This window comes from Coregonus lavaretus, assembly GCF_964263955.1.
Source record: "Coregonus lavaretus genome assembly, chromosome: 22".
NCBI classification, from domain to species: Eukaryota; Metazoa; Chordata; class Actinopteri; order Salmoniformes; family Salmonidae; genus Coregonus; species Coregonus lavaretus.
Genome location: NC_140009.1, coordinates 41,432,141 through 41,457,555, shown reverse-complemented (window position 1 = coordinate 41,457,555; position 25,415 = coordinate 41,432,141). Strand labels below are relative to the sequence as shown.

Below are 25,415 nucleotides of genomic sequence, written 5' to 3'. Positions count from 1 at the left end.
ATCCCCCGACCTCAACCCAATTGAGATGGTTTGGGATGAGTCGGACCGCAGAGTAAAGGAAAAGCAGCCAACAAGTGCTCAGCATATGTGGGAACTCCTTCAAGACTGTTGTAATAACGTTCCAGGTGAAGCTGGTTGAGAGAATGCCAAGTGTGCAAAGTTGTCATCAAGGCAAAGGGTGGCTATTTTGAAGAATCTCAAATATAAAATATGTTTTGATTTGTTTAACACTTTTTGGGTTATTACATGATTCCATGTGTTATTTCATAGTTTTGATGTCTTAACTATTATTCTACAATGTAGAAAATAGTAAAAATAAAGAAAAGACCTTGAATGAGTAGGTGTGTCCAACCTTTTGACTGGTACTGTGATACAGTGGGGGAAAAAAAGTATTTAGTCAGCCACCAATTGTGCAAGTTCTCCCACTTAAAAAGATGAGAGGCCTGTAATTTTCATCATAGGTACACGTCAACTATGACAGACAAAATGAGAATTTTTTTCCAGAAAATCACATTGTAGGAATGAATTTATTTGCAAATTATGGTGGAAAATAAGTATTTGGTCAATAACAAAAGTTTCTCAATACTTTGTTATATACCCTTTGTTGGCAATGACACAGGTCAAACGTTTTCTGTAAGTCTTCACAAGGTTTTCACACACTGTTGCTGGTATTTTGGTCCATTCCTCCATGCAGATCTCCTCTAGAGCAGTGATGTTTTGGGGCTGTCGCTGTGCAACACGGACTTTCAACTCCCTCCAATGATTTTCTATGGGGTTGAGATCTGGAGACTGGCTAGGCCACTCCAGGACCTTGAAATGCTTCTTACGAAGCCACTCCTTCGTTGCCCGGGCGGTGTGTTTGGGATCATTGTCATGCTGAAAGACCCAGCCACGTTTCATCTTCAATGCCCTTGCTGATGGAAGGAGGTTTTCACTCAAAATCTCACGATACATGGCCCCATTCATTCTTTCCTTTACACGGATCAGTCCTGGTCCCTTTGCAGAAAAACAGCACAAAAGCATGATGTTTCCACCCCCATGCTTCACAGTAGGTATGGTGTTCTTTGGATGCAACTCAGCATTCTTTGTCCTCCAAACACGACGAGTTGAGTTTTTACCAAAAAGTTCTATTTTGGTTTCATCTGACCATATGACATTCTCCCAATCCTCTTCTGGATCATCCAAATGCACTCTAGCAAACTTCAGACGGGCCTGGACATGTACTGGCTTAAGCAGGGGGACACGTCTGGCACTGCAGGATTTGAGTCCCTGGCGGCGTAGTGTGTACTGATGGTAGGCTTTGTTACTTTGGTCCCAGCTCTCTGCAGGTCATTCACTATGTCCCCCCGTGTGGTTCTGGGATTTTTGCTCACCGTTCTTGTGATCATTTTGACCCCACGGGGTGAGATCTTGCGTGGAGCCCCAGATCGAGGGAGATTATCAGTGGTCTTGTATGTCTTCCATTTCCTAATAATTGCTCCCACAGTTGATTTCTTCAAACCAAGCTGCTTACCTATTGCAGATTCAGTCTACCCAGCCTGGTGCAGGTCTACAATTTTGTTTCTGGTGTCCTTTGACAGCTCTTTGGTCTTGGACATAGTGGAGTTTGGAGTGTGACTGTTTGAGGTTGTGGACAGGTGTCTTTTATACTGATAACAAGTTCAAACAGGTGCCATTAATACAGGTAACGAGTGGAGGACAGAGGAGCCTTTTAAAGAAGTTACAGGTCTGTGAGAGCCAGAAATCTTGCTTGTTTGTAGGTGACCAAACACTTATTTTCCACCATAATTTGCAAATAAATTCATTAAAAATCCTACAATGTGATTTTCTGGATTTATTTTCCTCAATTTGTCTGTCATAGTTGACTTGTACCTATGATGAAAATTACAGGCCTCTCTCATCTTTTTAAGTGGGAGAACATGCACAATTGGTGGCTGACTAAATAATTTTTTTCCCCACTGTAAAAACATGAGAAAGTCCTTTGATATCTTCGGTTGGTTGTTGTAAACCAGTTGCATGTAGAAATAGTATTTTACAAAAACGTCTTCAACGCCTCTGATATTCATCTTCAGCCGGTTCATAGTTTGTTACTTTTACTTATTTAGGTCCACACCATGCTAGGCCAAATTATCCCTACTATGCATTACGATACCCTCTGTATTTACCTCACTAGAAGACAAAAACACAACAATTTAATTGACTTCATTTCTAAACCAGTAAATCCATATAAACATTCATCATATGACATACCAATTCCTAATATACTTCCCAATTTCTATTATATAAACCCTTTAAATACATATAACCGAATGGAATGACAGCCAGTTGATTCCTGAAAATCTTGAAAATCTTGAAATTATTGGAGGTCTATAGCTCTGTTCCTCCACTGAGGTAATCAGCCATAACCTACATCTCATCAGTATCATTCCTCAAACATCGTCCTCCATCACCTGATAATTGTCATCAACAGTATCCTCATCTCTAATCGTCAGTTTCCTCGTAGCAATCCGTTGCATTGGTTGACATGATACCTGTTCAATCTCCCCTCTATCCATACCTCCGTTGGTGTAGACTGTGTGATGATGCATGAACCTTCTTCCTTCACTAGTTCTATGATCATGCAGAGTCCTTCTCCATTTATCACCAGCTCTCTGTGTATTGTGTCCTTCCAAAAACACACAAACAAAACAAAACAATGCTCCGCCGAAGCGGTGCTATCTTCCTCCTCTGCGTTAGAAAAGTCCTACAATGGTACATACAGATCTAGGAATCTCTCTCTCTTACTTGCCCCTCCATCAAGCTAGCCATCAACACCTATTACTAACCTTCCCACTTGGGTGTTGTCCATCAATGACTACATTAATCCTTTACCACCACATAGTCTCCAAGTTGCAGAAAATGTCCAGATTCTCCTGGTAGGTCTGTCAGAGAAGCCTTCACCTTTTCGAAAGAAAGTCTGGATAACATTGTTAGTTGAGACACTGCATGATACTTCATCCTTTCTTCTTATCATTCCTGATAAGCCTTTTAGATTAGGAATTGCACATTCTCGCAGCTTGTTATAGTCACTAATGTCATAGAAAGGCCTCCTCTAAATTCTGCCTTATACATTTTCCCCTAAAACATTTAATCTAACCCATAACACATTACTTACTACTGCTCATAGACTTACTGTGATATGCAATTGTACCAATAAATCCTCATACCATCAATACTACCCCCTTTTTTGAACACGAGTCACAATGTGATTCATGCTTTCAAAAACAAAACACCAACATTGTTTATTAAACCCTAATAAAAATGAAATTAAAATGATTGGATAATACCTCAATTTACTTCTATCCCGTAAAGTAATCCAAGATTAGTACACTTAACTATCAACAGGTATCCCTAATTCAGGATAGCTCCCTCTCTCTGTAGTTATTTTATGGTGGGATTCATATATATTATTACCAAATTATAAACTTCTTCACAATTATTCTTATCATAACTAACCCCCCAATTCAGCATGCCTCAAGTATTTACAGTGTGGGTGATCAAGCCACACTATAAATCCAGGACAGATTGCAGAGGTCATTGAAATCATTCAATGAATTGTTCCATCAAATAATATACTAAACATTACCAACATTCAAAACATCTAATAAATGTTATGTACCCCAAGTGTACATTAAATCCTCATGACATCTATTCTCATAAGAAATCATGTATACCCAAAACTCAGTCAAAAATAAAAACTCCATAAAATTAACTGTGTGTGCTCCTTTAAGACTCCTAACACTCAAAATAACAACCCTTTATAACATCATACTAGGTGTGTTGTGTTTTTATTTGAAAAACCCATTTGGAAAACAAATAAAACAAACATGGCCAGGCCTTATTTAATTTTAGTAGCTCCCTATGACAACCTAAAAATAAGACAACGTAATTGTACTAACTAGTCCACCCTAGCCCTGGGCAATATTCCAATGAGATAAAGAAATCCTCTTTCTCCTGGAATAGAAAGTATACATGTCGTTAACATATAATCAACAATCCAAAGAAAGTAATTACACACAAAACCTGTTACATATATCCACAGTCCAGCTCATCAATAATCATTTGTATCAATCTAACTCCTAATAACTACTCCATAAAAAGATTATATAATACCTTTCAAAAATTAAAACCACTCAAAATTCCTCTGAGTTTACAATGATTATGTTGAATTGATTACCCTTCAGATCATATCCTCTTTAAATCTCACCATGATTATTGAACCCCTACATCTGCTCCTTTTGATTCCTTATCAACAAATCCATTATCTTTTACTTAATCAACAACAAAATAAAATCCATGTCCTTCGCCATTGTTCCTGTCACCCCTTTTAAATGTCATATTTCATTCATTAGCCAATACCCTCACTTACTTTGTGTAAGACTTGATATTTTATCCCAGGCATCTATTTAAAATGTGTTCGCTACGTTGTCTCCTATTCTCCCTTTATCATAATGCTATAGGAGACTTCCATCAATCCTGGAGAAAGAAAACGCCCCCTCACAAAACACTGGATAATACCACGTTTATTAAGTTAACTACACCTTCTACTATAAACCTATAACCCCTTTCTAGTAATTTAATCATCGCAAACTGTTGCATTGATGTTTTAAAATATAAACCTATTGTTTCATAATCCAAAACCCACAAAAATATGTCTACTTAATCCATCAGGCCAACAGCAATAACTATCTCCCATCGTTCAACGTACCATAAACAGATTATCGTTATCAGAAGTAATGAACCGTCGTCATAACTCACCGCTGTTTAAACAAACTATATAATGTCATAAGAAAATGATCAATTATCAAATATCGTTCCTTATTCAACTATCTAGACATGTTCTTCAAATCAAATCAAATCAAATTTTATTGGTCACATGCGCCGAATACAACAGGTGCAGACATTACAGTGAAATGCTTACTTACAGCCCTTAACCAACAGTGCATTTATTTTAAACAAAAAAAGTAAGAATAAAACAACAACAAAAAAGTGTTGAGGAAAAAAAGAGCAGAAGTAAAATAAGGTGACATAAAGTGACAGTAGGGAGGCTATATATACAGTAAAATAAAGTGACAGTAGGGAGGCTATATATACAGGGGGGTACCGTTGCATAGTCAATGTGCGGGGGCACCGGCTAGTTGAGGTAGTTGAGGTAATATGTACATGTGGGTAGAGTTAAAGTGACTATGCATAAATACTTAACAGAGTAGCAGCAGCGTAAAAAGGATGGGGTGGGGGGGCAGTGCAAATAGTCCGGGTAGCCATGATTAGCTGTTCAGGAGTCTTATGGCTTGGGGGTAGAAGCTGTTGAGAAGTCTTTTGGACCTAGACTTGGCACTCCGGTACCGCTTGCCATGCGGTAGCAGAGAGAACAGTCTATGACTAGGGTGGCTGGAGTCTTTGACAATTTTGAGGGCCTTCCTCTGACACCGCCTGGTATAGAGGTCCTGGATGGCAGGGAGCTTTGCCCCAGTGATGTACTGGGCCGTACGCACTACCCTCTGTAGTGCCTTGCGGTCAGAGGCCAAGCAGTTGCCATACCAGGCGGTGATGCAACCAGTCAGGATGCTCTCGATGGTGCAGCTGTAGAATTTTTTGAGGATCTGAGGACCCATGCCAAATCTTTTTAGTCTCCTGAGGGGGAATAGGCTTTGTCGTGCCCTCTTCACGACTGTCTTGGTGTGTTTGGACCATGATAGTTCGTTGGTGATGTGGACACCAAGGAACTTGAAGCTCTCAACCTGTTCCACTACAGCCCCGTCGATGAGAATGGGGGCGTGCTCAGTCCTCTTTTTTTTCCTGTAGTCCACAATCATCTCCTTTGTCTTGGTCACGTTGAGGGAGAGTTTGTTGTCCTGGCACCACACGGCCAGATCTCTGACCTCCTCCCTATAGGCTGTCTCATCGTTGTCGGTGATCAGGCCTACCACTGTTGTGTCGTCGGCAAACTTAATGATGGTGTTGGAGTCGTGCCTGGCCATGCAGTCATGGGTGAACAGAGAGTACAGGAGGGGACTGAGCACGCACCCCTGAGGGGCCCCCGTGTTGAGGATCAGTGTGGCAGATGTGTTGTTACCTACCCTTACCACCTGGGGGCGGCCCGTCAGGAAGTCCAGGATCCAGTTGCAGAGGGAGGTGTTTAGTCCCAGGATCCTTAGCTTAGTGATGAGCTTAGAGGGCACTATGGTGTTGAATGCTGAGCTGTAGTCAATGAATAGCATTCTCACGTAGGTGTTCCTCTTGTCCAGGTGGGAAAGGGCAGTGTGGAGTGCGATAGAGATTGCATCATCTGTGGATCTGTTGGGGCGGTATGCAAATTGGAGTGGGTCTAGGGTTTCTGGGATTATGCTGTTGATGTGAGCCATGACCAGTCTTCTTCATTAGTAAATCGTCTCCACAAAGCAATACTACCTAATAACATATTCTCGTTCACCTAAATAGAAATAATTACTTCTATTAAACAATCCCATTCAACATCAAGTCAACCTGTCTCATCATCCAATTAAGTTACTTACTTTTTAAACCCTCTACAATATCTATCATACTCTACCGCTAATTTTCCTTATAACGGTACCTCAACAGATGATAAAGTACTGTGAAGTTATAGTCAAAACAAATAAAACATCCAATTCAAATCTATGCAACTTTAATTACTATGTTATATACTATTTACTATGTGTCGGTAAGACAATCCCTTTCACAAAATGTTTATCAAGTCACCTATTAATCTATGTCAATATCCACAATGTAAAAGTTTTGCTTTCTATCCCTCTCTGGGTTTGAACCAGGGACCCTCTACACATATCGAAAACATTCACCATCGACACACCATACAAAATCCGCGATCCTTGCAAAGCAACTACTTCCAGTTCATAGAGCAAGTGACGTCACCTAATGAAAACCGCACTAGCTCTCACCGCTAACTAGCTAGCCATTTCCTGCCGATAATATTCAACCCCCTATGACTTCCTTCTCCTCAGCAATCATTGATCCTTGTACACCTAACGTAACCCATAATGTCCCTTACATCGCTCTCACGTTTCAGTAAGCCCCAATGGTTAACACCCGCAGACAAAAATGGAAATTCTTCCATCTTTACTAGCAGACATAATAAAACACACTTTCAAACAGCGTTCTGCATTTACCTCTATCATAGGGTTTAAAAACGAACGTAACAACATTAACCATCCTAAATTGCCGTAGTAACGTCATGTTTGGTTCAGTTTATCTATTACCATATAAGACATTCACTTCTCCATGCGTCGTAAACTATATCCTATTTCTCTTGGCATCAACTAAAATCATAGCCACGCAATGAAACCATCACTCCACCATTATCAGAATGAATGAGATCTAGTCAACTATCCTTTCTAAGTAGGCTACAAGTAACACCAAACACTTGCTGTAGTTTACCTTCATATATTGAAATCATCCATTTATCACGATCCAATTTATTTGTTTAATCTAGCAAAACCTTATTCAATGGCCAGAAAATTACTATCACGCACTCTTCTCTCCATACCCGTTAACATTTTTGCATTTTAGTCATTTAGCAGACGCTCCTATCCCGAGCGACCCACAATTAGTGAGCTCATACATTTTTTATACTTATACTAGCCCCCCTTGGGAATCGAACACAAAACCCTGGCGTTGCAAGCACAATTCTCCACCAACCGAGCTACAAGAGTCCTGCTATTTAAACCACACACGCTTCAAATCATACATTCAACATCACCAAACCAAATACTCTGTCGTACCCATTCAATCAACACATCAGCAGTGGAATTTACACTCATAAATGCAGATTGTTACACCATGCCATTGAAATAATGAATAAATTCCACAAATAGCACCATTACAATGATTTCTCATCTTACCCTCTGATACAAAATGAAGTTCCCTCACTTTACTACGTTAGCTCTACCATGATAATTAGTTCAATTGAACCCGATATTGGCTTTGTACTATATTATACATTACGTCTAAAACAACATTACTTATGGTCAGTTTATTCCACTATCACATGATCCAACAACGGTGTAAACTTAGAAAACCCATATGAATTACTTTCCCACCCATTACGTACGTCTACGTTTGGTTGAGAAAGTTTAATACAAACATGACACTCTAATTATGATTTTGTCATTACCATTTCCAAATCGTCATAACTCCTTATAGAACGTTAGAAACGTATAGATACTCACATCAAATAATCCTTTAATTAGTTTAACAATCCTCATTCAACTCAAATCAGCCTCTCCTTCATTCTCTCAGCGGAACCAACAAAACATACTGTAATTTCCAAGGACACTGCCATGCCTGGCCCAGAAAACACACTCTTCCACTACTTTCTACAATAACAGCAAGCTCTATGTACCCCTTTTAACTACTCTCCTGAGGATATTCATTATCACCTCTATGCTTACCTATCACTATTATTATTTCATGCAATGTTAGTAACATTCAATGTTAGTAATTAAACACTTGCATCAAATATCCACTTCCACTAATGTTTTTAAAATGTAGTTCACCTTTAAATGTCATTTTGGTGCTATGATTCAATATGTTACATGTCATTGGCTCCATCTCCTGGTCGTTTTGAGTAATTCATTTTATGACGATTTATTACGTCAAAAGGTCCGTAACCCATTCCTCTCTTTTGTAGTGTCTTTCACACTACGGGACTTAAAAACCCACTATCTTTATAATGTACCATACATTAAGGATGCCTTCCGCCCACTCTCTTTATAATATAATCTTTTAAATCATATTAAAGGTGCCTTATCTCTCACTATTCTGTTGCATTTACTCCTTACTTCGACCACACCCTAATTTGAATCACAGCACCATGTAATGGTCAAATTATATATTCCTCTTTACCTCCCTTTACATAATTCAATACCACTCATCGTCCCCCTTCAAAAATATTGAATTTTAAAGTTCGTTACAGTTCAGCTTTACCACAGATAAGCAGATTTTTACATAATTCAAAAAATGAAAGTCTGCTTACCTGTTAGTTGAGCTGTGAACTGCATCCTGTTCGTTTAGACGCCAATCGGTTATGATGAGTTTCTCGGGTATCAAAAAATCAAGGATGCAAGGATATAATTAGACACTTTGTAGACAGTTAATGCAAATATTTAATGATCGGTACCGGGTTCGTTACAACAATGACCAGAGCTTTGCCCTTGATGTTACGAACTAACTTGAACAAAGAAGACACTCTACCTTATATACCCTTTATTACCCTCTTACTGGCATACATCTGGCAAGTCTCCATGGGCACTCCCTGTCTTTGATGTTCATCACTCTTTACCCCAAGTCACTATCCTAAACATCACTCATGCTATCCTAAACATCACTAATCTACCTTGACATAATGGAATGTAGACTTTCTGTCTCCCAACCACTCATCTAGTAACTCTAACCTGTTCCCCACGATGCTATGACATGACATCATTATACCATAAAAACATCATATCACGCACCAAAGTACGTTCACCTCTAGGAGACAGAACGCGTCTCCTTCCTGAGCGATATGACGGCAGCGTGGTCCCATGGTGTTTATACTTGCGTACGATTGTTTGTACAGATGAACGTGGTACCTTCAGGCATTTGGAAATTGCTCCCAAGGATGAACCAGACTTGTGGAGGTCTACAATGTTTATTCTGAGGTCCTGGCTGATTTCTTTTGATTTTCCCATGATGTATAGCAAAGAGGCACTGAGTTTGAAGGTAGACCTTGAAATACATCCACAGGTACACCTCCAATTGACTAAAATGATGTCAATTAGCCTATCAGAAGCTTCTAAAGCCATGACATCATTTTCTGGAATTTTCCAAGCTGTTTAAAGGCACAGTCAACTTGTAAACTTCTGACTCACTGGAATTGTGCTACAGTGAATTATAAGTGAAACAATCTGTCTGTAAACAATTGTTGGAAAGATTACTTGTGTCATGCACAAAGTAGATGTCCTAACTGACTTGCCAAAACTATAGTTTGTTAACAAGACATTTGTGGAGTGGTTGAAAAACGAGTTTTAATGACTCCAACCTAAGTGTATGTAAACTTCCGACTTCAACTGTAGGTAGTCATTCAAAAATCATGTTAAACATTATGTTGGTTCTCTACAATGCTCCGTCATGAAAATACTTTTTTCCAACACATGATCTCTGTTTAAGAGCATCAACGTCATGCTATTCTGTTTAAAATTAATGTGCACATGTGCACAATGAATATGAGGATGGTACTGGAAGGTGATGATGGTTCAATGCCTCTGTTGGAGGCAGGGTCTGGTAAACCCAGCGACGATGAGATACAGGGTAGGGGTTGATACCTGGTAGTTCAACACTGGGCTGGAGGGGCTGGTCAATCCAGCGATGACTGGGTAGCCAGTTTGCATCTGGTCTCAACACTGGTTCAATATCTAACAGATCAGGGCAGATGCCCCAGAACCAGTGATGATAGAAGAGATCATGTGTTGGAAAACAGTGTTTTGTGCACAGAAAATTATGTCCTAACACAATTCTTATAATAAATGCTTCCCTCTCACACCTTTTTGCAGTTCAGCCAAGCCCCAGCAGTGAGAAGCTACACCAAGTTTGTGATGGGGGTAAGTTCTTTGTACTCATTTTGATGAAAATGAAATGTGGTGGTGAGGCTATTTTGAATATTTGTTTCCGTAGGTTATCTCATAGTTCTAAAAGCCTCCTTCTTTTACTATGTTTATCTGATGGTGTTGCAACTACGGCAGTTGTGTTCACATTGTACAATGTTTGAGCTCCTTACCCTTGTCTCCAGATTGCAGTGAGTGTGTTGACATATCCATTTATGCTGGTGGCAGACCTGATGGCAGTCAACAACTGTGGGTAAGGCTGGGATCACACCCACGTTTTTTTGTCTGTTTAAAAAAGTTTAAATGTATTCAACTCAAGACGACCGGAGCACTCGTACTACAAAAACGGGCATGCTTTGGAAGAGACGTGCGCCAAATGCGAGTGCACCATTGAAAACAATGGAGAAAATTATGCAGGCACTTTGAAAAGTGTGTGAAGTGTGATCCCACCCTAATGGTTATTTTATGCAACAGTATCTTCTTGTTTAGTAAACAATATGACTGGAAATAGAATGGGCCACAATGCCCCCATTTGTCCTGATGAAGGTTATTAAAACACCATAGCCTATAGCCACAATAGCCAGTTTCATATGATTCTTCCTCCTATCCACATAGGCAAGATGGAGTGGTTGAGACCACAATGCATGTTCTGTAGACAGGTTAGATCTGTTAGTTCTAAAATTAGAAGGGAAAGTGGTTGACAACAATGCCTCTCATTGAAAAAATGTGATCTTTCATTGTCTTCTCAGAATATTCTGTTGGTAGTCAAAATGCTGCTGGTCTTGTTAAAAAGATTAGGCTAAAATGTTGATTTGGGGTGTCTGTTTGTCATCAACATAAGTTGTGAAGAAGTAAAGCTCAAAATGATGTTCCTGTTGACATGATAGTCTTTTGAAAAAAAATCCTTGGGTACAGATATGTTGACTCTCAAACTGAGATACAAGGGTGATTGATTTGGTCATTCTGCTCCTGTTGCTTGATCATTCTAAATTAATTGCTGTAAAGACGAATAGCATTGACACAATGCTTTGTGTCACACGTTAGTACACTCACCAATAGTACAGCTAGCTAACTTTTTTAATTAGCTCTACTTCTCATCCTGGCATTTTCCCTACATCTCTCTATAGTCTTCTGAAAATATTCCTTGGGTACGGATATATTGGCTTTCAAGTCAAGTATGGTGAATTTGGTCATTCTTCTCCTACAGCCTAGCAGTTAACGTTGGGCCAGTAACCGATAGGTCGCTGGTTCGAATCCCGAGGCGATTAGGTGAAAAATCTGTCTGTGCCCTTAAGCAAGGCACTTAACCCTAATTGCTCCTGTAAGTCGCTCTGGATAAGAGCGTCTGCTAAATGACTAAAATGTAAAAAGATTTTACTGAGTTACAGTTCATATAAGGAAATCAGCCAATTGAAATAAATAAATTAGGCCCTAATCTATGGATTACACATGACTGGGAATACAGATATGCATCTGTTGGTCACAGATATCTTTTTTAAGGTAGGGGCGTGGATCAGAAAACCAGTCAGTACATGTCTGGTGAGTATGCAGGCCATGGAAGAACTGGGACATTTTCAGCTTCCAGGAATTGTGTACAGATCCTTGCAAGGTGGGGCTGTGTATTATCATGAGATGAGGTGAGGAGGGGGATTATTTAAGATACTCTTTGAAGAGGTAGGGTTTCAGGTGCTTTCGGAAGATGGGCAGGGGCTCTGCTAGCCTAGCTTCAGGGGGAAGCTGATTCCACCATTGGTATGCCAGGACAGAAAAGAGCTTGGACTGGGTTGAGCGGGACGGGCCAAGACACCAGAGGTGGCAGAACGGAGTGCTCGGGTTGGGGTGTAGGGTTTGGGCATAGCCTGAAGGCAGGGAGGGGCAGTTCCTCTTGCTGCTCTGTAGGCAAGCACCATGGTCTTGTAGTGGGTGCGAGCTTCGACTGGAAGCCAGTGGAGTGTGCGGAGGAGCGTGGTGACATGGGAGAACACCAGGCGAGCTGCAGCATTCTGGATAAGTTGCAGGAGTTCGATGGCACAAGCAGGGATCGCAGACAACTGTGAGTTGCAGTAGTCCAGACTGGAGATGATAAGTGCCTGGATTAGGACTTGTGTTGCTTTCTTTGTGAGGTAGGGTCGCATTCTACGGATGTTGTAGAACATGAACCTGCAGGAGCGAGTCACAGCTTTGATGTTTGTGGAGACCGACAGGGTGTTGTCCAGGGTCACGTCAAGGTTCTTTGCACTCTGGGAGGGCGACACTGTGGAGTTGTCAACCATGATGGAGAGGTCTTTGAGTGGGCAGGCCTTGCCCGGGAGGAGCTTGAGGTGTTGAGCTTGAGGTGGTGGGCCGACATCCAAGCTGAGATATCTGCCAGGCACGCAGAGATGCGTGTCGCCACCAGGGTGTCAGAAGGGGGGGAGGAGAAAAGTAGTTGTGTCATCTGCATAGCAATGGTAGGAGAGACCATGTGAGGATATGACGGAGCCAAGTGACTTGCTGTATAGAGAGAAGAAGAGAGGGCCTAGAACCGAGCCCTGGGGGACACCAGTAGTGAGAGTATGTGGTGCAGACACAGATCCTCTCCACGTCACCTGGTAGGAGCGGCCTGCCAGGTAGGATGCAATCCAAGAGTGTGCAGAGCCTGAGACACCCAGCCCTGAGAGGGTGGAGAGGAGGATCTGATGGTTCACGATGTCGAAGGCAGTGGATAGATCTAGGAGGATGAGAACAGAGGAGAGAGTTAGCTTTGGCAGTACGGAGAACCTCTGTGACACAGAGAAGAGCAGTCTCGGTTGAGTGACCTGTCTTAAAGCCTGACTGGTTAGGGTCAAGAAGATCATTCTGAGAGAGATAACAAGAGAGTTGATCAGCGACAGCACGCTCAAGAGTTTTGGAAAGAAGGGATAGAGGTCTGTAGGTTTTGACGTCAGATGAGTCGAGTGTTGGTTCCTTGCGGAGGGGAGCGACTCGGGACATTTTGAAGTCAGAGGGGATGCAACCAGTGGTCGGGGATGAGTTGATGAGGGAGGTGAGGAATGGGAGAAGGTCTCCAGATATGGTCTGGAGAGGGGAGGAGGGGATGGGGTCGAGCGGGCAGGTTGTTAGGCAGCCGGACCTCACTAGTCTCAGGATTTAATCTGGAGAGAGAGCAGAGCAAGAGGTCAAGGCGTATGGTCGTTCTGAGTGGGACCAGTGGACTCAATAGGCTAAGTGAATGAGGAGCGGATGTCGTCAACCTTATTTCCATTTTCATCGGTTTTGCATTTAGTCATTCATTCATTTAAAAAAATGTTTTATGAAAGGTAAAGCGGTTGAGACCAGTGTTCCCTCACAGCCGTGCACCTTCTCCAGGACTTCCGCGCAGAAGAAATGCCAGGCCGTAACTTTGCAAGATTGAGTCTGTGATTTTGTTGTAGGCAGAGCCAGAGCGCAAAGGAGTAGAATTCTATTGGCGCGGGTAGCCCATGAGCTGTTTTTCAATCATCCCAGAGTGAATGCGCTTTCAGATCAGTTCAGATCAGAGCCGCGCGTGTGCACATTTGTTGAAATTCTTTGCGAGTTAGTGAGTTATTATTCCAGTTATAGATAATTATAGGTCAGCAGCGGGGTGTTACTGCTTCCTACAAGAGCACACAACGTGTAGGCTTAGGCTACATTTCAAGCTGTCTTTGAAAAGCCAGTCAGGTAAAAAACGTTTGTCTTAATTAAAAGGGAAGTGTTGTATTTTGAGACAGGCTTGAATATGCAAATAAGCCAATAGGCAGAGGGGTAGCCTACATTGTCTAGTTCTCTGTATGCTATTAATAATTATAATTGTATTTTGTAAAGTGGTTTCTTGCATCATACAACACAATGCAATTTACAGCCACCTATTTGGCCCATGATGTTACAAACCAAGTCAATAAACCATCAAGATGGTATAGTAGTTATGACATGGTGGTCATTGCCACATTAACATCTTGTTGAAAGGACAGAAGTAAAATTATTTTTTAGGATTGCATGCGCAAGAATACATCATCATAACAAGATGGCATTTTTAAAAATCAAAATGCTTCTCATCCTGGCGTCTTCCCCATGTCTTTAGCCCCTGCAGAAATCACTGATAGAAAGGAAAGCTGTTAGGTAACATGCCCTTGCAGAATACAGTTATAGAAAGGAAAGCACTTTTGGCTAACTTACCTTCATTTACGGGTTAGACAGGTTATTACTGGCAGGGCTCTACGCTGACCTTTTTTTACATGAGCATGTGTGCGCTTAAGTTGAAAAATGTAGGCGCACATAGAGCTGTTGTGGTGACCGTATTGACAGCAAGAAAATTATGTTGTGGTGACCGTTGAGTCACAGTAATCTCCTGTTATACACTCTGGACATGCTTTGGTAGTACCCAACTCGCTAAAGACCATCAGGTCCTAATGAACTGGCGTTCTCTAACTACGCTGACATCAATGCAAATGCAATCGAAAATCACATCAAACACTTTTCATCAAAACAGTATCATGCTTTTAAAACTCACCTCACTGTGATGATCAATTTGAAGAAAGAAGTTCAACAGCAGGTTGAAACTGAGTGTAAAACATGGTCATTGTGGATGTATCAAAACACAATGAAATGGACAGCTTTCTAAGGTGATGATTATTTCAAAACTACATATGCATATTAGAGCTTATGCGTATGCCCAAGTCCAAAATTGTTCTATTCTGCCGTTATACAATACATAGCCTACCACATATTACACATGGCAGAAAAACATTAAACTGATTTAAATGTCTTTGGTACATAATTGGTCTAGCCTATACTAACAAATTAAACACATTTGAGTAATCGCCTTTGAATGTGGACTGTATTATTATGCATACTGGATGGACTGGTTACCTTATGCTATGCTTCAACATTTCTATCCACGAGTCTGGGAGAGAACGTATAGCCAGTTGGTTCATTGATTGTGCAGGGCGATTTTGAATAGCCTAGTAATTTTTTATATTTTCACAATTAATTGGGTGACACATTACCTTTAGCTATACAGAATATCGCAACACCATGCATTCCATCACCTCCTCTCTCTCTTTTATTCATTTCTCTTGTGCGCAGAGGGGCTGTCAACAGTTTAGTGAAATATGATTTGTGAACATGTTACTATCGATGTTCACTTGGTTTCCCAAATTAAGCACTGCGTAGCTGCAGGAACAGGGTTGTACAGCCCATGGCATACAGAGTTTGGGCAGAATATCACTGTTGCGCAGCAAGGGCATGCTCCTCAAACAGTGGTTGATGCATGGTGTGAAATAAGTGTTCTTATATTTATTTCTCAGATGCTCATATTAAGCACATGTACCGCTATAAAACCGAAGTAGCCTACCAGGCATCATTGAAAAACGGACCAGAGGGAAAAAACTATTGGAGTGCAGAAAACGTGTGTCGTCCCCCCCCCCCCCCTGTGCAGCCTGAGGCAAGGAACAGAGCGCAAGCCTTTTTTTAACTACTTTCTCAAATCATCAATAGCATAATAGTACATCTTGGTGGGGCAAACTCCCCATTTATTTATTTTTATGCATGCCAGAAAAGCCACTTCACAACACTAAACAATACATTAATTGAACTATGACGGTGACAGATGGTGCCGACAAACTGTTACGGCCTACATAAAGCTGTCCCAACAGCAGAGTCCCAACACCTTACCACTGCTACACCTGGCTGTCAGCGGAGCCTTGCAGGGCAGCGAAACAGTTCAATCAGCCTCATTTACTGCCTTTTAAAAAAACAGAGCTGATATGGCTGACTTGCTTAAACAAATGTGATTTCTACTGCCAATTTAGATGTACAAACTATAGCATAAGGTGACGACGAGTGGATAAGAGGCAATCTGTAATTTCGATTTAAGACATTAATGAGCGAGCTAGGATGGACGTAGTCAATATAACTATTTGTTCAGCACTTTTGAAATGTACAGCGACAGAATTCAGAACATGGGCCGTTCTTACAGTATTCTCCCTGTACACCAAGTCAGAACCGCAGAGTAGATAAAGGGGGCGTATAAGCAGACAATGAAAGCTCTTACAATATTCGATAATGACATTTCTCTAAAACAGGCTATAGGCTAAATTTGCACCACCAAGTCAGAACAGTAGGCTAAGTTATGAGTTGAAAAGGGAGCAAATTTTTAGGGTGAGGCACATGGGCTACTAACAGCTTATCATACAACATACACTTAGTATTACTTTCTTAGCTACAGTATACATACAGTGCCTTGCAAAAGTATTCATCCCCCTTGGCGTTCGAATCCAGGCTCTGTCGTAGCCGGACGCGACCAGGAGACCCATGGGGCAGCGCACAATTGGCCCAGCGTTGTCCAGGGTAGGGGAGGGAATGGCCTGCAGGGATGTAGCTCAGTTGGTAGAGCATGGCGTTTGCAACGCCAGGGTTGTGGGTTCAATTCCCACGGGGGGCCAGTATGAAAAATTAAAAATAAAAATATATAATGTATGCACTCACTAACTTACTAACTTACTAACTGTAAGTCGCTCTGGATAAGAGCGTCTGCTAAAATGACTAAAATGTAAAAATGTAAATAAGATCTGGTGCAACCAATTACCTTCAGAAGTCACTTAATTAGTTAAATAAAGTCCACCTGTGTGCAATCTAAGTGTCACATGATCTCAGTGTGTATATATACACCTGTTCTGAAAGGCCCCAGAGTCTGCAACACCACTAAGCAAAAGGCACCACCAAGCAAGCGGCACCATGAAGACCAAGGAGCTCTCCAAATAGGTCAGGGACAAAGTTGTGGAGAAGTACAGATCAGGGTTGGGTTATAAAAAAATATATCTGAAACTTTGAACATCCCACGGAGCACCATTTAAATCCATTATTTAAAAATTGAAATAATATGGCACCACAACAAACCTGCCAAGAGAGGGCCGCCCACAAAAACTCACGGACCAGGCAAAGACCAAAGATAACCCTGAAGGAGCTGCAAAGCTCCACAGCGGAGATAGGAGTATCTGTCCATAGGACCACTTTAAGCCGTACACTCCTCAGAGCTGGGCTTTACGGAAGAGTGGCCAGAAAAAATGCCATTGCTTAAAGAAAAAAATAAGCAAACATGTTTGGTGTTCGCCAAAAGGCATGTGGGAGACTCCCCAAACATATGGAAGAAGGTACTCTGGTCAGATGAGACTAAAATTGAGCTTTTTGGCCATCAAGGAAAACGCTATGTCTGGCGCAAACCCAACACCTCTCATCACCCCGAGAACACCATCCCCACAGTAATGCTGTGGGGATGTTTTTCATCGGCAGGGACTGGGAAACTGGTTAGAATTGAAGGAATGATGGATGGCGCTAAATCCAGGGAAATTCTTGAGGGAAACCTGTTTCAGTCTTCCAGAATTTGAGACTGGGACGGAGGTTCACCTTCCAGCAGGACAATGACCCTAAGCATACTTCTAAAGCAACACTCGAGTGGTTTAAGGGGAAACATTTAAATGTCTTGGAATGGCCTAGTCAAAGCCCAGACCTCAATCCAATTGAGAATCTGTGGTATGACTTAAAGATTGCTGTACACTAGCAGAACCCATCCAACTTGAAGGAGCTGGAGTAGTTTTGCCTTGAAGAATGGGCAAAAATCCCAGTGGCTAGATGTGCCAAGCTTATAGAGACATACCCCAAGAGACTTGCAGCTGTAATTGCTGCAAAATGTGGCTCTACAAAGTATTGACTTTGGGGTGGGTGAATAGTTATGCACGCTCAAGTTCTGTTTTTTTTTGTCTTATTTCTTGTTTGTTTTACAATAAAAATATATTTTGCATCTTCAAAGTGGTAGGCATGTTGTGTAAATCAAATGATACAAACCCCCCAAAAATCCATTTTAATTCCAGGTTGTAAGGCAACAAAATAGGAAAAATGCCAAGGGGGGTGAATACTTTCGCAAGCCACTGTATCTCCCTGGCATATTACATTTATACAGCAGCATACAATACATTTTTGGACTCACCTTGTTGTGCTGTGCTCACTTGAACAGGAAGGAGGCACGGCGGTCCTTCTTATGAGCTCTAGAAAGAGGCCTGAAATCCCGACTTGGAATTCAAAGTTGGAAATAATTTTCCGTATTTTCCCAGTCAGAGCTAGTTTTATCTGAGTTCCCAGTTGTCATGAACTCACTGAAGTCTGAGATTTCCCAGATCCGAGTTTCTAGTTGTTTTGAATGCAGTAGAAGTCATGCTGGATTGACAGCTTTTCTGGCCCATGGCGTTACCCCCTTTTTCGTGATATCCAATTGGTAGTTACGATCTTGTCTCATCGCTGCAATTCCCCTACGGACTCGTTGAAGGTCGTGATCCAAGCCGCACTGCTTCTTGACACACTGCTCGCTTAACCTGGAAGCCAGCCGCACCAATGTGTCGAAGGAAACGGACTGACGACCGAAGTCAACCGACCGACCCGCCACAAGGAGTCGCTAGAGCACGATGAGACAAGGACGTCCCGGCCGGCCAAACCTTCCCCTAACCCGGACGATGCTGGACCAATTGTGCGCCGTCCCATGGGTCTCCCGGTCACGGCCGGCTGTGACACAGCCTGGGGTCGAAGGACTAACCGGTGCCCCCACACATTGACTCGGTACCGGTACATTTTACAGTCATTTAGCAGACGCTCTTATCCAGAGCGACTTACAGTTACTGAGTGCATACAATGTTTTTTTGTTTGTTTTTTATACTGGCACCCCGTGGGAATCGAACCCACAACCCTGGCGTTGCAAGTGCCATGCTCTTACCAACTGAGGTACACAGGGCATACATTTGACTAACTTGTTGGAAAGATGGCACCCTATGACGGTGCCACATTGAAATTCACTGAGCTCTTCAGTAAGACAATGCTACTGCCAATGTTTGTCTATGGAGATTGCATGGCTGTGTGCTCGGTTTTATACACCTGTCAGCAACGGGTGTGGCTGAAATAGCCGAATCCACTAATTTGAAGGGGTGTCCACATACTGTTGTGTATATATATATATATAGTGTATATTTTATGGTCAAACAAATTAAGGATTTGTAAAAATTCATTCAGCCTCATTTACTCCCACTCACAGAAAAAAAAGAAAAAAAAGAACTAGAAACGACTAAGAAAAAATAAAGATTAAAAAATGATACCTGTTCAGTGCATCTTGGAATCTGATTGGTTTTGTCCAAGTCAAAACTAACTTCTGAGGTGTAAAGCAAATGCTCTATATTTATCTAAATAAAAGGACAACTGAATAGGTGCTTTCACTTGCTTGATGTACAGTGGGGAAAAAAAGTATTTAGTCAGCCACCAATTGTGCAAGTTCTCCCACTTAAAAAGATGAGAGAGGCCTGTAATTTTCATCATAGGTACACGTCAACTATGACAGACAAATTGAGGAAAAAAAATCCAGAAAATCACATTGTAGGATTTTTAATGAATTTATTTGCAAATTATGGTGGAAAATAAGTATTTGGTCACCTACAAACAAGCAAGATTTCTGGCTCTCACAGACCTGTAACTTCTTCTTTAAGAGGCTCCTCTGTCCTCCACTCGTTACCTGTATTAATGGCACCTGTTTGAACTTGTTATCAGTATAAAAGACACCTGTCCACAACCTCAAACAGTCAAACTCCAAACTCCACTATGGCCAAGACCAAAGAGCTGTCAAAGGACACCAGAAACAAAATTGTAGACCTGCACCAGGCTGGGAAGACTGAATCTGCAATAGGTAAGCAGCTTGGTTTGAAGAAATCAACTGTGGGAGCAATTATTAGGAAATGGAAGACATACAAGACCACTGATAATCTCCCTCGATCTGGGGCTCCACGCAAGATCTCACCCCGTGGGGTCAAAATAATCACAAGAACGGTGAGCAAAAATCCCAGAACCACACGGGGGGACCTAGTGAATGACCTGCAGAGAGCTGGGACCAAAGTAACAAAGCCTACCATCAGTAACACACTACGCCGCCAGGGACTCTAATCCTGCAGTGCCAGACGTGTCCCCCTGCTTAAGCCAGTACATGTCCAGGCCCGTCTGAAGTTTGCTAGAGTGCATTTGGATGATCCAGAAGAGAATTGGGAGAATGTCAGATGAAACCAAAATATAACTTTTAGGTAAAAACTCAACTCGTCGTGTTTGGAGGACAAAGAATGCTGAGTTGCATCCAAAGAACACCATACCTACTGTGAAGCATGGGGGTGGAAACATCATGCTTTGGGGCTGTTTTTCTGCAAAGGGACCAGGACGACTGATCTGTGTAAAGGAAAGAGTGAATGGGGCCATGTATCGTGAGATTTTGAGTGAAAACCTCCTTCCATCAGCAAGGGCATTGAAGATGAAACGTGGCTGGGTCTTTCAGCATGACAATGATCCCAAACACACCGCCCGGGCAACGAAGGAGTGGCTTCGTAAGAAGCATTTCAAGGTCCTGGAGTGGCCTAGCCAGTCTCCAGATCTCAACCCCATAGAAGATCTTTGGAGGGAGTTGAAAGTCTGTGTTGCCCAGCGACAGCCCCAAAACATCACTGCTCTAGAGGAGATCTGCATGGAGGAATGGGCCAAAATACCAGCAACAGTGTGTGAAAACCTTGTGAAGACTTACAGAAAACGTTTGACCTGTGTCATTGCCAACAAAGGGTATATAACAAAGTATTGAGAAACTTTTGTTATTGACCAAATACTTATTTTCCACCATAATTTGCAAATAAATTCATTAAAAATCCTACAATGTGATTTTCTGGATTTTTTTTTCCTCATTTTGTCTGTCATAGTTGACATGTACCTATGATGAAAATTACAGGCCTCTCTCATCTTTTTAAGTGGGAGAACTTGCACAATTGGTGGCTGACTAAATACTTTTTTTCCCCACTGTAGGTACTATAGCCTACCTCTGTCTTGTAGAACTCTGTACAGTATGTTTTTTTCCTGTTTTATCTTCCACTACTCATTTTCTTCAATATATCAAATAACATAAACATACATAGAAGCATACTATACTTCTGAACACAAAAGCAGGTGAATGCATTGCTTCACTAAGTGGAGGGGGGTTACGTCAGTTGTATCACCAACATTGGCCTACTACAGTGAAGTATTTGCATTGACTTGGGTGCACTTGTGTTCCTCAACCACCCCTCTCCCCATGCAACCCCCTGTAAATAGCCTCGCTATTGTTATTTTTACTGCTGCTCTTTAATTATTTGTTACTTTTATTTCGTATTATTTATCTTTTTATTTTGGGGGGTATTCTTTCTTAAAACTGCATTGTTGGTTTAGGGCTTGTAAGTAAGCATTTCACTGTAAGGTCTACACCTGTTGTATTCGGCGCATGTGACAAATACAATTTTATTTCATTTTATTTTAATTGCACGCTCCTTCAAAACTTGAGACATCTGTGGCATTGTGTTGTGTAACAAAACTGCACATTTTAGAGTGGCCTTTAGAGTGGCCTTTTATTGTCCCCAGCACAAGGTGCACCTATGTAATGATCATGCTGTTTAATCCGCTTCTTGATATGCCACACCTGTCAGGTGGATGGATTAACTTGGCAAAGGAGAAATGCTCACTAACAGGGATGTAAACACATTTGTGCACAGAATTTGAGAGAAATAAGCTTTTTGTGCATATGGGACATTTCTGGGATATTTTATTTCAGCTCATGAAACATGGGACAAACACTTTACATGTTGCGTTTATATTTTTGTTCAGTATAGTTTTAAAGCAAATACGTGGTTATTGACTATCATATCAATGAAATACGTATCCATTTATTTTTTATTATATCATGTTAAGAAGATGTTAAAAATCACTTACCTTACCCAGTTGTGAGACGCACGTTTTGTGCATCCTCTGAGAAATTTGCATGACAATTCAGCAATTAATTTTTATATCACTACTCTTTTAGTTTAGTAGTATAGCTGCTGAGCATTTCAACACACGTGAGTCAAAAGTAGGTGTGCATCGTTCACAGTATTGGCAACGTTCATCAGTTTTGCAATTAGTCATTCATATTTTATTTTTTTAGATGAAAGGTTAAGAGGTTGAGAATATAATGATTGTCCCCCTAAAAAGAGTTTAGTTTTATACAGTGGGGAAAAAAATATTTAGTCAGCCACCAATTGTGCAAGTTCCCCCACTTAAAAAGATGAGAGAGGCCTGTAATTTTCATCATAGGTACACGTCAACTATGACAGACAAATTGAGAAAAAAAAATCCAGAAAATCACATTGTAGGATTTTTTATGAATTTATTTGCAAATTATGGTGGAAAATAAGTATTTGGTCAATAACAAAAGTTTCTCAATACTTTGTTATATACCCTTTGTTGGCAATGACACAGGTCAAACGTTTTCTGTAAGTCTTCACAAGGTTTTCACACACTGTTGCTGGTATTTTGGCCCATTCCTCCATGCAGATCTCCTCTAGAGCAGTGATGTTTTGGGGCTGTCGCTGGGCAACACGGACTTTCAACTCCCTCCAAAGATTTTCTATGGGGTTGAGATCTGGAGACTGGCTAGGCCACTCCAGGACCTTGAAATGCTTCTTACGAAGCCACTCCTTCGTTGCCCGGGCGATGTGTTTGGGATCATTGTCATGCTGAAAGACCCAGCCACGTTTCATCTTCAATGCCCTTGCTGATGAAAGGAGGTTTTCACTCAAAATCTCACGATACATGGCCCCATTTTTGCTCACCGTTCTTGTGATCATTTTGACCCCACAGGGTGAGATCTTGCGTGGAGCCCCAGATCGAGGGAGATTATCAGTTGTCTTGTATGTCTTCCATTTCCTAATAATTGCTCCCACAGTTGATTTCTTCAAACCAAGCTGCTTACCTATTGCAGATTCAGTCTTCCCAGCCTGGTGCAGGTCTACAATTTTGTTTCTGGTGTCCTTTGACAGCTCTTTGGTCTTGGCCATAATGGAGTTTGGAGTGTGACTGTTTGAGGTTGTGGACAGGTGTCTTTTATACTGATAACAAGTTCAAACAGGTGCCATTAATACAGGTAACGAGTGGAGGTCAGAGGAGCCTCTTAAAGAAGAAGTTACAGGTCTGTGAGAGCCAGAAATCTTGCTTGTTTGTAGGTGACCAAATACTTATTTTCCACCATAATTTGCAAATAAATTCATAAAAAATCCTACAATGTGATTTTCTGGATTTTTTTTTCTCAATTTGTCTGTCATAGTTGACCTGTACCTATGATGAAAATTAAAGGCCTCTCTCATCTTTTTAAGTGGGAGAACATGCACAATTGGTGGCTGACTAAATAAAAAATGTCCCCACTGTATAGAGGCCCGTCTGAAGTTTGCCAATGAACATCTGAATGATTCAGAGGAGAACTCGGTGAAAGTGTTGTGGTCAGATGAGACCAAAATCGAGCTCTTTGGCATCAACTCAACTCGCCGTGTTTAGAGGAGGAGGAATGCTGCCTATGACCCCAAGAACACCATCCCCACCGTCAAACGGGGGTGGAAACATTATGCTTTGGGGGTGTTTTTCTGCTAAGGGGACAGGACAACTTCACCGCATCAAAGGGACGATGGACGGGGCCATGTACTGTCATTTCTTGGGTGAGAACATCCTTCCCTCAGCCAGGGCATTGAAAATAGGTTGTGGATGGGTATTCCAGCATGACAATAACCCAAAACACATGGCCAAGGCAACAAAGGAGTGGCTCAAGAAGAAGCACATTAAGGTCCTGGAGTAGCCTCACCAGTCTCCAGACCTTAATTCCATAGAAAATCTGTGGAGGGAGCTGAAGGTTCGAGTTGCCAAACGTCAGTCTCGAAACCTTAATGACTTGGAGAAGATCTGCAAAGAGGAGTGGGACAAAATCCCTCCTGAGATGTGTGCAAACCTGGTGGCCAACTACAAGAAACGTCTGACCTCTGTGATTGCCAACAAGGGTTTTGCCGCCAAGTACTAAGTCATGTTTTGCAGAGGGGTCAAATACTTATTTCCCTCATAAAAAAGCAAATCAATTCATAACATTTTTGACATGCGTTTTTCTGGATTGTTTTGTTGTTATTCTGTCTCTCACTGTTCAAATAAGCCTACCATTAAAATTATAGACTGATCATGTCTTTGTCAGTGGGCAAACGTACAAAATCAACAGGGGATCAAATACTTTTTTCCCTCACTGTAATAATTACCTTGATAAGCAAACGTTAGCTACTTATTTCAGCCGTTAAATTGATGATTGCGACTTCAGGTGGCACGCTCTTTCCTCTGGTTGAAGCAGTCCGTTACCTAGGGAAATTTCAAGGGTAAAGAAATCACAAGGCCATTGTCAGTTCTGCATGCATAATAACAAAAGTTAACGGGACGTTGTCGTTTCGAACCCGTTTTTTTCCATTGCTAAGCATCTATGCAGCTCCGTTGTTTAGTAGCAACTGAAAGTTTCTCGGATTTGCAACATTCTAAGGTTTGATTCTGTCAATAAAGGTCATGATGGCCCAGTTCTTTAAATTGTACACTGGTACCGCTTAATAATGGTGCCACACGCCTTCAATTTAAGTTAGTGTGTGTGGTGTTGAGTGGATATATTTAAAATTCAGGCAATAAGAATATTTAATGGATTAGTTATCCCTGTTTTTCAATTCCCAACTGTCTATCACTGTCACACATTGTCTTAGAACAAGATTACTCTACATCATACATCATTTATAATTACATTGCATATATGAATAACTAAATTCAGTTTATAATGGTTCCAAGCATACCCAGGTCAGTGATCTCTCACTGAAGCAAGCGCATTTGATTTAAGTCAAGAGT

At 41.4% G+C, this 25,415-nt stretch overlaps 1 protein-coding gene and 1 long non-coding RNA gene across 2 annotated transcripts in view; one reads left to right on the top strand and one right to left on the bottom strand.

Annotated features, from left to right (window-relative positions):
• The window catches only part of LOC311149819, a 398,282-nt gene that overhangs the window by 70,426 nt on the left and 302,441 nt on the right, over nt 1-25,415 (bottom strand). The window lies entirely within an intron of this gene.
• Nucleotides 1-25,415, top strand: part of LOC311149575 (mitochondrial carrier homolog 1-like) — a 61,042-nt gene that overhangs the window by 33,778 nt on the left and 1,849 nt on the right. The window contains exons 9-10 of the mRNA XM_084186752.1: nt 10,605-10,652; nt 10,841-10,908. Coding sequence (XP_084042878.1) covers nt 10,605-10,652; nt 10,841-10,908 — 116 coding nt within the window. The remainder of the gene's footprint in view (nt 1-10,604; nt 10,653-10,840; nt 10,909-25,415) is intronic.